The 12,827-nt window shown below is 34.4% G+C and overlaps 1 protein-coding gene across 5 annotated transcripts in view; it reads right to left on the bottom strand.

The window, feature by feature from the left end:
• The window catches only part of USP47 (ubiquitin specific peptidase 47), a 57,498-nt gene that overhangs the window by 31,182 nt on the left and 13,489 nt on the right, over positions 1–12,827 (bottom strand). For 2 of the 5 annotated variants that reach the window (XM_069803901.1, XM_069803898.1), the window contains exons 2-9: positions 12,313–12,372; positions 8,997–9,200; positions 7,941–8,057; positions 6,539–6,677; positions 4,783–4,879; positions 4,100–4,245; positions 3,208–3,287; positions 2,220–2,369 (exon numbers count right to left, since the gene is read on the bottom strand). In XM_069803901.1, the coding sequence (XP_069660002.1) occupies positions 2,220–2,369; positions 3,208–3,287; positions 4,100–4,245; positions 4,783–4,879; positions 6,539–6,677; positions 7,941–8,057; positions 8,997–9,200; positions 12,313–12,372 (993 nt within the window). The remainder of the gene's footprint in view (positions 1–2,219; positions 2,370–3,207; positions 3,288–4,099; positions 4,246–4,782; positions 4,880–6,538; positions 6,678–7,940; positions 8,058–8,996; positions 9,201–12,312; positions 12,373–12,827) is intronic. The other 3 variants (XM_069803899.1, XM_069803902.1, XM_069803903.1) reach the window with 3 other exon arrangements.

The following is a 12,827-nucleotide window of genomic DNA, read 5'->3' as shown; positions in this document are numbered from 1 at the left end:
CCTTAAAAACATACTGAAGAATTTCAGAATTAGTTCGTATTAGGAAATAAAGCAAGCATAACATTATCCTTCCAGTTCTTCAATATTCCCATGTATTTAGAAGTAATACATATATATTTATAGGTAAATGCAACATTTTAGGTATCTATGTTTTTTGGTAGTACACAATGTCGAACAGTGGGATAATACACTTTATGCGGCATTCTACAGATTAACCTTACTTAAAGCTCATACATCCATTCTCTCTTATTAGAAAGTAATGGAAAATCACTTACCTCTAACTAGAGTTCTTTGAAGGTAGTATCCTCCTTAGATCCCCTATCTTGGGTTGTGTCGCCTGCTGCAAGTTCCCTCAGGAGCTGACTAGCAAGGTCTAAAAAGTTTTACATTCCCTTCTATAAGCCCTATTAGCGCATGTGTGAAGTTTTTGCTCTCTCTCTCATACCCCTTTACCTACACCTACTAAATCACCACCATCTATGGATCAATGGAGGATACTACCTTCAGAGAATTCCATTTAGAAACAGGCGATTTTTCCCTTCTCCAAAAGCAAGTATCCTCCATATCTCCCCACTGTTGAAGACTACAAAACTAAAAATTACATCTGCTATAGATAATACAAATGCAGGGAGGAGAATCAACTGAATAGAATCAGAATACGAATTAAAAAAGCTCAAAAATTGAAGCATCAATACAAATTGCAACCATGTAACTCTGTGTAACAAAAATCTTAAAACTATTTTCCTCAATGTTGTAAACCCAGTAAATGCCGATTTATAGGAGAAATATCAAATACTACTGAAAGTAATCTGATATTTAAGTTCTTAATTGTTCAAGCTTTCTGTGTTTTTACAAATATACAAAGTCTTTTTTTTTTTAGCATTCCACTACAGACTTCTCTACTAACAAAGAAAAAAATTTCAATTTGAGACACATGTACAATGCATTGTTAAATGCAGAATACAACTACATGAACTGAATAGTTTTCATTACTTTATTCAATAATGAGATTTTTCCGATCTATTAAAAATTACAAAAAAAATTTTGATTTAGGCAATATTTCTAGAAATTAGTTTTACAAGGTGAAAACGGAAGCCATCTATATAAAATATCAATCTGTATCAATACAGCATCAATTAGCTGGATAGTTCTAAAATATTTTAATGTGATCTTAAAAAGAATTCAAAGGACTTTACTAACTTGAATCCTTTATGTGAGATCCATGTCCTTCATATCTTTACTACTTCTCAAGATTGGTATTTAAAGTATGAAGTGCTTTGAACCTACACTGCAGTTTCACCTAATTCTAACAATTCTCCTCTTAACAGAATTACTGTTAAGAATCGCAGACTATTGGTGCTTAAAAAATATTGCCAGCATACTAAATACAAAAGGAATATATATAACAAATAATCCTGGTAAGCCAATTACATAACCAGTGTTTGTTTAAAACAACCTTTACTGAAAGACTTGTCTGATTTATTCTTATTCTTTCTCACAACTTCATCCATAGTACAAGTATTTTAAGCCACAACAGTGGAATTTCACCGCTTGTAATCACTTCTTTTCAGGGGGGTGGAAAAAATAAAACAAAGAAACTTCCACAGATTTACTAAGCAATATATATGCTTGCCAACATCAGTAATGCTGGAGCAAAAGTGACCAAGAACACTGATGTACAATAGGATTTTTTACTATCATTAAATCGCTTGTTAAAAGCATATGGTGTTTGAGAAGTGAACTTTAAGAAGCACAGCAACAACATGGCAATTAAACTAAAAATTTTAAGTCAAAGTTCCGTTCTTTCACTAAGATTTTCAACAATGCTATGAAAATTTAGCAATGTGCCAATAAAGAGAACAACCCAAATATAACTCAGTGATCTCATAAAAATATCTCGAGTAAATGCTGAAGATTTTATCAGGAAGAAAATAATTGATTACTGCAGCCCTAAGGCAATAAAGTTGCATTTCCCCTCCCCTTATACATGCACCAGTAGGACTCATTGAAGGGCAAAAGAAAAACAAAACAAAACAAAAAATAAACCAAAAAGCCAAAAAAAATCTTCTAGAACTTGCTAGCTGGTTCACTGCACAAAGACGAACACCCCAAGATGGAGTATCTAGGATGATACTTACCATGTAACAAATTATACCACTGTCGCATTATGTATTCTATGTGTGTATGGATGCACTATTAGTCAGCATAATAGTACACACCACGCTAGCAAATGCCTGGTTGGAGCCATATGGCCGGATGACCAAAGGAATATCCAGGTAAGTGTCGATTCTCCAGCCTTCATAGCCACATTCTAGACATCTTACATAGTCCTTCAGTTTGCCTTGGTACAGCTGATTTATAAGATCGGCCTGAAACAAACAGATATTCAACAGAACTTTAAACACATTTCCTTTCTTTAGTTTTACAAGAAAATGTCTTTTTTTAATTAAGTCTTAATTGCGTAGCTACACATTCAGAATACCATTCCCCAGCAGGACATCCATCTCTTGATTTCTTGTTTTCCCCTGCCCCACCACTGCACAAAACACATATCAAATGAGCTTCTCAAACCATGATATAGAAACTTCACAGTGTACTTTACGGCCATGTCTCAAAGAGTGACTACGAAACTACAAAAATTGAAGTTTATGTTTTAAAAACCAGCCTGATCTTGCAGACATTGTTAATAGATTGATACTGCAAGTCCTTCCCCGTGTGTCCAGAGGTAGATGCAGACAGATAAAGGAAGTACTTGCCAATCTTACAAATCTGAAAATTGGCCTACAAGTTGGCTGCTTATCAGAATGTAGCATGTGTTACAAATATATTCCTAACTTTGTCTTACATTAGAAGAGCGGGCTTGAGCTTCAAGAGCCCGCAACATAGCCTAATAAATACTGACAGTAAGGAAGCTATCACAGGAGTTACAGTCACTTTCTGTGCTTCAAATAAAGACTAAGTATCCAGAGTTCAGAATATTCCACTTTTAATTGGGGGACAAAAACATAAGCAGCACACTCTTAAAAGTCGTACATTATACTAGCTTAACTATTGCATCAAACAATAAAAATGGCAACTATTGCAAACTTTCAATAACCTGGTATTTAAAATTCAATTAACATTTTTCAAAATTGTCCTTAAAAAAAATCCAACAAAACCCCACAACAATACCACACTGCTGAATGAAGAAAGTTTTTATACACTTACCTGTTCTGTTTGCTTCCATTTCTGCTCCAAAGCATCAAACATGACTCTGCAAAGCTCCTGTACATCATGTTGTTGCCATGCTATTGGAAATGAAAATCAATGTTAATTAATACAAGAGATGTTATTAGCCCCAATACTAACTGTAGCCTCAGAATACTTCCTAGAAAGCTACTGATTTGTTCAAGTGTGTCCCTATTACTTACTACACTATTCACTACTGGGCCAGTGTTCAATTCCATCAGCAGCTGCCTCTCAAGTTAAGTTAGAAAAATAAGCAGCCAGCTTACTCACAATGTTTGTGCATAAACAAGAATTGCGTACATAAGCAAGAATGTAAAAATACCCCAGAAATGCTAATATGCACTGTTGTAAAATAAACAGGTTCTGACTTATCTCCCACTTTGCACTGATTCTCTAAAACTCAATTTTCAACTTCTTATCATCATGTGATTACTCCACAGAAAAATCAGCAGGTTATCGGGCAAAATTACACTATACAACTGTCAGGAAGACAAAACCAGTGTTTGATTTTATGGAATTATCCATATTATTTTCTACTTAAGTGGAACTTGTGCATTTCACATTTGTGATTCAAAACACATGCAAGTTTCTCATAAACAGCTACTTTAGAAACAATTAACAACTGTAATGATAGCTTAATTACAAAAATATAATGCTTTTTACTTTAACAGCCTAAAATTCAGACATTTCTTTAAAAGTCAAACACACACCACAAAGTATTTATTTAGGCTATTTTGTTTCCATTGAAACAAAGTGGATCGTAATAATTGTTTTTAATTATTCCAGTATTTTTCCCCTATCGACAGCAGTTTAGACCCCTAACAGGCAGCTTCTGAAGCAAATCACACACGCTTAATAGCTCCATTATTACCCTCACTACTATCCCATCCAAAACTCCGTGTAACATCTGTTGTTTCAATTGCTCTTTTTTTGCTGGTCTGCAGTAAAACAAACAGTCTTTGAAGCTGGTAGGGGATACTCGTCACAGGATCCTCTTCAGATTCTTCAAATTCCCATCTATTGACAACACAAGATATTTGACAATTAAAAATGCTTTGAAAACATTACTCAAAAATGCATTTAAATCAGCATTTATTACATTTCAAGAGGTCTGCCAGATTAGAAAGGTTAACTGAAGCTCTGCTTCTTGGGAAAAGTCAAATGAAATTGCTTTCCATTTCTGCAGTAAACAACAATACAATTCTTTAAATGTACAAATCCAACACAAAATAATTTTGAAGCCATTCACTGCACAAATACAGACATGAACTGCACTTAGTATCAAACTTAATTTCAAGTTTGATGTTTTCGAGATGGAGCAAATTCTTTAAAAAGCTTGCCCATGCCACAACCAATAACATATTACTTTACTAACTATTTTACTAAAAATCTGAAGCTTTTAAGCAGATATAATTTATAAGTCTATGCAGCTTGACTTCAAATATGCTTTTCAGTATCCAAACAAGGAAATTTTGACAGGAGAAATTCAAAAGGGTCTCCTACCAATATATACCAGCACAAATTCAAGAACAGGTTTTTATTCCATATACTCACTTATATAACGCATTTCTAAATTCAGGAGTCATGAAAAGTGTTTGTAGAAGGCTGTTCAAGTAGCAAGTCATTGCTTGATTTACTAGCCCCACATAACCTAAAAATACAATAGTGAAATGGAAATAATGGAAAAAAATGGAAAAAGACTTTCAGAGTTAAAACATTTGACAAGAAACAAACATTATCACAGAACTGTTAAGAACTGCATCCATCTGTTGTCATTTACTGTTATCTACACTATAAAAATTGATGGAATATTATAATTGCTCATTTCTGAGAGCAATAGAAAGTAGTAGTTTGCACAACAGCAATAATTTCCCTGAATGACCCAAAGCTATTTTAGTGACCATGAATTATGTTTCACAATAACAACCAACATTTAATGCTGAATACTGCACCAATGAGGACACAGGTAACTTTAAATATTTTAATAGTAGATTTAAATATTTTACAGAAGAACTAGAATTTGTTAAGAAACAGTTGTGTACTAGCTTAATTATTGCCTGATGTCAACTAAAAATATCAGAGTTATAATGTAAATATAACTTGTATCTGCATTGGTTTGAACTATAAATTAAAAAAAATAAATCTTGAAAGTGCACACACATGTATCTTCTAAAACCTTCTCCCATAATAACCAATTAAAACAAGTACTAAAAATCAGTGCAATTTTTACTAGCTGGAAAGGGAATTATTTACTTATATTCATTTTAATGTAATTTTAAGATTTTCTCCAAAATACACAATATTAACAACAGCTGATAAGTAAGCAGCATATATTGAAGCATAGTGTAATAAAGAAATTAAATATGCCTATTTATACTCTGAAGCTCTTTGTAAGTATTAAAAAAAATAAATCTCAGTTCCATACTAGTAATGAAAAGGCAGCTACTCCATGCAAAACACAAGCACCTTCTGTGAAGAGACTGAGTTAGAACACATGTATTTTATTTATTACTCTACTCTATACAGATCATCTTTTCACAGTTATATTAAATGAAGGAAGGTATGTGGCAGATAAACTTTTTTATCTCTCAAAAAAGTCTTGAGCATGCTTGAATTGGTGTAATATAAATGTCATCTTTGTCTCTGCTCAACAAATTTAGTATCAGGAGCTTGTCTCATCACTGAGCTGTAACTTGCCGTCTCCTCCTGCCCCCCTGCGCAGCAAAGGCACCCAGCCAGCCTCCTAGGATCTGCCCTGGCACTTGCCTGCAAGGCTGAGCTGCACTTCCCTTCCAGAGGGAGTTTCCGCTTGCTGGTGGGCAACCAGGCAGTGGAGGATGAACCTCTTGGGGAATCATGGTGCAGGCAAAGAAACTGCAACCAGGGGCTACAGTAGGAAGACTGCAGTTAATGCACAAACTGCAGAGATTTGGCAACAGCCTCTTTATAAGAGGGTATCAAGTGCTCGTTAAGCTGTGAGTAAACACACAGCTTGATGTGAATCCTTTTTGGTAATACAATCCTGACTACTCAACTAGGGACACAGCAGCAGATTAATACTGAAAAGGAGGGCCCCTGACAGAGTTTGAATTGCACTGTCCCAAGTAAGAAAAGGATGGGGTACAGCTCTTTGGTTCCCAAAAGTGATATGAGAATATTGTAGAAAACATGATGGAAAATGCAGTAGCAATGTGGAGGGCTTCTTTAAAATAAATTGCAATTTATTTAGAAAATCTTGAAGTACTGCTATTTGAAAATATGCTAAAATAATTACAAATTAGCATTGCCTTTACAAGAGAGAACAATATACCTGTCTCCGATTTGCTCAGGACTGATGAATAAGAATAGCTCTGACTGACGTAGTCATTGGTACAGCCAACAGAGCCTTCTCTTGGAAGAGGGCCTATAAATCTGTCTTGCGCACTGTCATCTGTTGTACCTGAATCCTCCTGAAAACATGAATACACTGATTTTATGCACAATTTAGACAACAAATTTTTACTGAAGTACCTACAAGTTTACTTTTCTCTTGCGGCTAAATATAAAAAAAAAAAAGAAAAGAAAAGAAAAAATCAATTGTGCGAAGCATATCACACAAATTTTACAGAATTGCAGATATACAGTTGCTTGTGCAACTTTAATTCTGCCCTCCAAATCCTCGACCCCTTGAGAAATCGTTCCTTGCATTAGTGGAAGCAAATGCCCTTTAGAATACTGTATAATCCAATAAAGTACTATAACGCATACAACAAACAAGTTTGCAATTTAGCATCTCCTATGTCTCAAGTTTTCTGCACTGAAATACAGAATGAGATTTTTTTCAGATATAAAAATTACAGTTAAATATTATTTCAGAATCACCCTCAAATTCTGATCTTGTGCACAATTATTTAGACATAGGGTTTTTCTTCCACTTTTCAGGTAGTTAAGTCCACAACAAAGGCTAAGTAGGTCAGTATTATGCTGACATGAGAGCAGAGTAATAAATCTTAATGTACCACTAGTCTATCCAATCCCTGATTTAAATAAACCGCAGCTGTGTTTATCTTTCACTGCATCACATATTTGAGAAATAGGAAATTTCAAATATTTTGTTACGGCAGACAGTTACTTCTAGCAACACTGACAACTCTTCTTATATATATATGTATTTTCTTTTCTTAAAGCTAAATTTGGAAGCAGGTAACTCTTCTTATATATATATATATATATATATGTATATATATATATGGGTTTTTTTTTTCTTTCCTTAAAGCTAAATTTGGATGCAGGTAACTGCTGTTGATACAAGACTGCCATTTCTGACAATCCTGTCAGAGTGGCCTAATACTGCTTTCAAACACCCAGAGAAAAAGAATTAGGTATATGATTAAACCTATATTGTTAAGACTTCTCTCTAAACATGTCAAAGATTAATTAATTATATAACCTTAGAAAACTACTCACAGCAAAACATTACATAAATATTTGACAAGCATGAATAAAAAGTGACAGCAAATCATTACTAATAGAATTGGTCCTACTCAGGAGAAACTTAGAAGTGTGAAACAGTAATCCAAAAGTCTGTTGAGAAGGTTCCTGAAATAGCTTATTGTATGAAATATACAGCCCAATTTTATTTCATTTTCTGATCTCACAAGAGCAATACACAGAACATACATCTCTCTCCCCCAACGCTATAGCTTATGTAGCTGAGTGAAGATTTCACTTACCGGCATTGTATGAGGCTGCTCACCATCTCTGTCTGTCAAATGCAGGAAGTTCTTCTTCCCTGGCTCAAAACCAGCATCGAGAATAGTTTTGTCACTGTTCTGATCTATTGGAGTCTGCTAAAAAAAACAAACCAAAAAACAAAAAACAAAACCACCACTTTTTTTTTAAAAAAACAGATCTATACACAATTAAGAGTCCATCCAAGTACATTGCTTGAAGTAGCATCTGATACACTAAGATGAAATGAAAATAAATAATTATCCAGTATAAACAAAACATACTCATCATTAATACTGAAAGAACTTGGGAACAGTTTAAGAAACAGTGTAAATTAAGTATTACAGTACAGTTTAATCCTTAGAAGTTGGTTAACCTATTCAGGAGTTGAGACGCTGGTCTACAAGTTTCTTGCAGAACATCCAACCACCTACTGTCCTATACAGCTTGCATATACTTTTTTTTTTTTAAGAAAAAAAAATTCAGCAAGCATAAACATGACCTGAAATAAAATAACATCTATTTTTTAAGGAATCTTATGAAGTTTTCTAGATGCATCTATAGAAATCATATTAACTAAAACCAACACTGATCTACAATAAAGCACAGAAGCAATATTAATCATAATTTTTTTGTATGTAATAAACTCAAATAGGTATAAGAAACATGGAAAGTCACTACACAACATGCTTCAGTTGAGAAGAAAACATTTCTCAAACAAGACCACAGGAAACAGAGGAGATGAATTATCATAGGTATTATTATTAAAAATACATACTGATAATGAAAACTAGCATTACATCTGAATGATCATAATCGTTTCTTTTGTTTAATTATTAAATACATGTACCAAGAGCACATTCTCAGACTAAAATGTAGATATAATACAAAATAAAATGCAGCCAAATCAAAATACTGGTGTCAGTCTGCTTTGGTGCACCTACTACAATTTTTTACAGGAATTAAATGAGTACTACACAATACAGACAGCACTTTTCTATAATGTGAAGATTTAAATGTTTGCTATCAAGAGGAAATGAAAAGCACTTTTGCCATACCGTATCAGTTACATTATCTCCATTTCCCCACATTAAATCAAAAGTTCCATTCACGTAGCCCACTTTTGAAGCCACATCTTCAAACAGCCTTTTAAGTGGTGTGGAAGCTGGCAGGTTCAAGGTAACACGCTCATTAACTGTCTTGGAATTTGTGGTATCTTGTATTATACACAGCACCCTGGGTTCCTCAGCAGCACTTTCCACCTGAAATGACAGCAGGCAACAACTCATGAGTAAAGTTAAGAATGTTTTGGAGTTTAACTGAAAAATCAAAACAAGGCTTCACCAATAAAATGTAGTACACTTTTACAACCTAAGGATCCTAAACCTGGACTTTATTTTTGAAAGCAGGCATAAGAAAATTAAGAACCTTCCAGTTTTGGAAAACACATTTTGTAGAACACAAAGGAATTTGTATGGGTGGATCACAGTGTGGAGAGATAAACTGCTCAAGTTCTGCACAGAATTTCAGCCAGCAAGCAGATAGAAGACTGCTTCAAATCAGGAACAGACTTTAAAATCATCACTTCAAACTCATATTTTGTTTTGACACGATCATAAATCCTGCTGAGGTAGAAGTATACCTTTTGTGATTTTTAGGAATGCAACCCAGAAGATCTGCAAGCTTCCGAATAATCTTGGAAGCTGACCATTAAACAAAGTTTCACAAAGAACCTACCAACCTTCTTCCACTAAATCCACTGCTGCATGAGAAATTCTTCTGCCTGAACAGAGTAAGAAAATTAACATTGCCAAATGGCTACTAGACAAAGAGATTTTAAACAGCAACTTCAATAAATCTGAAATCAGAAAACTATCTTGAATGAAAGTGGCAATGGAATAGCAATAAAATTTTACGGACCCAGGTAAGCCAGGAAAATGGCGTTTTCCCAACACTTTCCAACACTGAAAACCCAGGAAGTCAAAAGATCTAAGCACAATGAATTCTCTCAGTTATCCAAAGTTGTAGAACAATAAGGAATAACTGGTATTTATATACAGGTCACACAAGAAAGCATCAGGTCAGTAAAAGGAATAATTAGTGCCCAAGGACTCAGCCTTTTCAACTTGTAACACACAGAAAGCATTAGTAACGCATGTCAGAGCACCCACATCTCAGTCCATGGCTAAAGGGTACATCATTTAAAGAGGCAAAAAGATACATGCAGTGCTATCACAATTTTCAGTGGATAAAAACCATTAATAAATAGCAAGAACTGTGTTAACACTAAAACTGTCAGCCATGTCATAAGCATCTTCTAGAGAACTACTAAGAAGATCTAAACAACTTCAGCATCCCTTGTATTGCTACACAACCAGCCTCAGAACACAGATGACCACCAAAGTGGCATAGGCCCTTATGAGAGCTCTTACGTGACCAAATCTTTTAAAAAGGAACAGAAACATTTTAGCTGATGCTGCATCCCTTCATTTTGCAAAACTTCAAGATCAGCTGACAGTCTTCACGCAACTATAAAATAAAATGTTAGCTGACTGCAGCATCTACTCCTATCATCAGAAAAAAAGTTGTCAGAAGGGCAAATAAACCTCCCCCCGCACCCCAATCTGTATTATGTTAGTTTGCTTTAGACTGTGATTTTTTTTTAAGACTTTAAAGTCCAATTTCTCTAAGTTTATCAAATATAAAGTCCTGTGTGGAAATCTTCATTAATTTTATGCTCAAAAAGATTCAAGGCACCATTTCCAGCAAATCTGCAACACTTCACCTTCATACATTTAATCTCTACTGGAGAATTTTAGGTTTATGAACTACTTTCCATGAAAACAGACAAAACTATTCCTGAAATATTAACCACACATTAAGAGGAAAACACAATTTAGAGGTCAAATTAATTTTGACATTATATCCTCACTTTCATCCACAGCACCCACAGACACACAGAGCTGTACTTGAATAGACGAAAATTGAATTTCACCAGTTGATTACTTCTCCTGTGTTCTTTCATTTAAATTTCCCAGCACGTCTTCATTCTTCAATTTTTTTTTCTTTTTCTTTTCTTTTTTTTTTTTTTTTGGCTAAACAAGCCCACAATTTGTCTCTTTCACTGTGTCGTTACAAAACATTAGATGAAGCTCGTTCAGTGGTCTACTTTCTTGATTTTTCTTGGAGAAGATGAGCAGCAGCTAAACCCCAACAAACTCATAAGATCAACCTACACTTAGGACCCAGATTCCCCAGCAATGGTAGAGGCTTGCTCTGGGTGGAAGCCAACCTTCCTCTGTAGAACGGTGCAGAGAGGTTAAGAGGCATTTGCTACTATTCATACAGCTTCACCCAGGAAAATGTAAGTTAACTCAGAGTTAATGATTCCCACAGTAATTCTGTACTGATCCTACAACTTGACCTGCTACTGTATATAAGCATGTCAGGAATAGAAGTTCTCCACTGAAGACTCAATTCCTTGTTGTCCTACTGCCTTTACAAAACCAACACCTTAGCTCCCCTCCTCTCTGCAGAAGACACCTGTAAAATCAACTCCTCCTACTCACACCTTCCCCACTACCTTTGATTGTGGATCAGTTGTGACTTATATTGGAGTTGTTAGTGAAAAATAATTAGACACACAGTATCTGATGGATGGAAATAACATTAAGCGAACAAATTATAGATTACAGAAGATCTGCTGGTTGGGTTGCTGGATGTTCCATGTTAGACAAATCCTCTCTTCCTTGTTCACAGATGTAATTCTAACAGACTAAACTGGTTTAACTCAGGGTTAGTATAGCAAAGGATATTAAGCCATCATTCATGCTGCCACTGCTTCAAGTTGTTCACGGTAAATACATAAAGCAAAAATAACCTCAGTCCAACCCTATTCATGGCAAGCATTCACGTATACCATCTGAACTATTAGACAACAATGCAAACATCTTGTTTGTGGCTACTTTACTATAAAAATAGTGTAAAAGGGAATACTGGCCAGCAACAGGCCTCTAAACTATTTTGACAGGCTGTTATCAAACTTAGTCCACAAAGTAAATGCGAAACTTAATTTTAATCATTACATAATCTGATATATTATGACAGCTACACAATTCCTTTTTTTTTTTTTTAAACAAAAAGCTAGAGGGCCAAAACCACACACACCAGTGTAAAAGCATACAAACACATACTCAGTTTGAAGCTTCTACTGTTAAGACTGCGTTTAATACATACATAATCTTTGTATTCAAGAACATGCACAAAAAAATTCAATAGCTCATGCTCACGTTAAGAAATAAACAAAAGCTACAGCATCATGCTGTTACTATGTATCTTGGTTATCATTTTATAAAGTTGATTTCATCTGTCTACCTGTGAAAATTTCTTCTTCATTTCAGCAAAGATACTTTGTCTGCAACTCCAAAACATATCCTATAGTATATAAAAACAAAATTAACAAGTCATAATCCTTTAAAATAGTAAATTGACTTTTTTGCATGAAGTCAGTTTTATAGTATAAAATATTATTACTGAGTTCCAAACGACCATTCAAAGAATAAAAGGAATAGCCTCCGAATATTGTAACAAGTTCTCTATTAACATGAAGGTCAGTACACACTATGTTAACATTTAAATTATCATAGGAGCAGTGTTACATAAAACATCAGTTAAGTTATAATACACAACAGACTACTTTTCCTAAAGTAAAAACACAAGTGGATAACAAAAAGCAAACAATTCAAGAGATAAATTCATAAATTCATACTAACAAATTCCTTCATTGTATTAAAAAAGCCCTCCAGACATGGGTAAATATTTTACCTCAAATGGCTCAAGCACAAGATTAGCACATAACCCTGTAATTCAGTTTATTATTTCATTTATAA

The sequence above is a fragment of the Haliaeetus albicilla genome, chromosome 16, assembly GCF_947461875.1.
Source record: "Haliaeetus albicilla chromosome 16, bHalAlb1.1, whole genome shotgun sequence".
Lineage (NCBI taxonomy): Eukaryota > Metazoa > Chordata > Aves > Accipitriformes > Accipitridae > Haliaeetus > Haliaeetus albicilla.
This window is presented reverse-complemented; position numbering and strand designations above follow the sequence as displayed.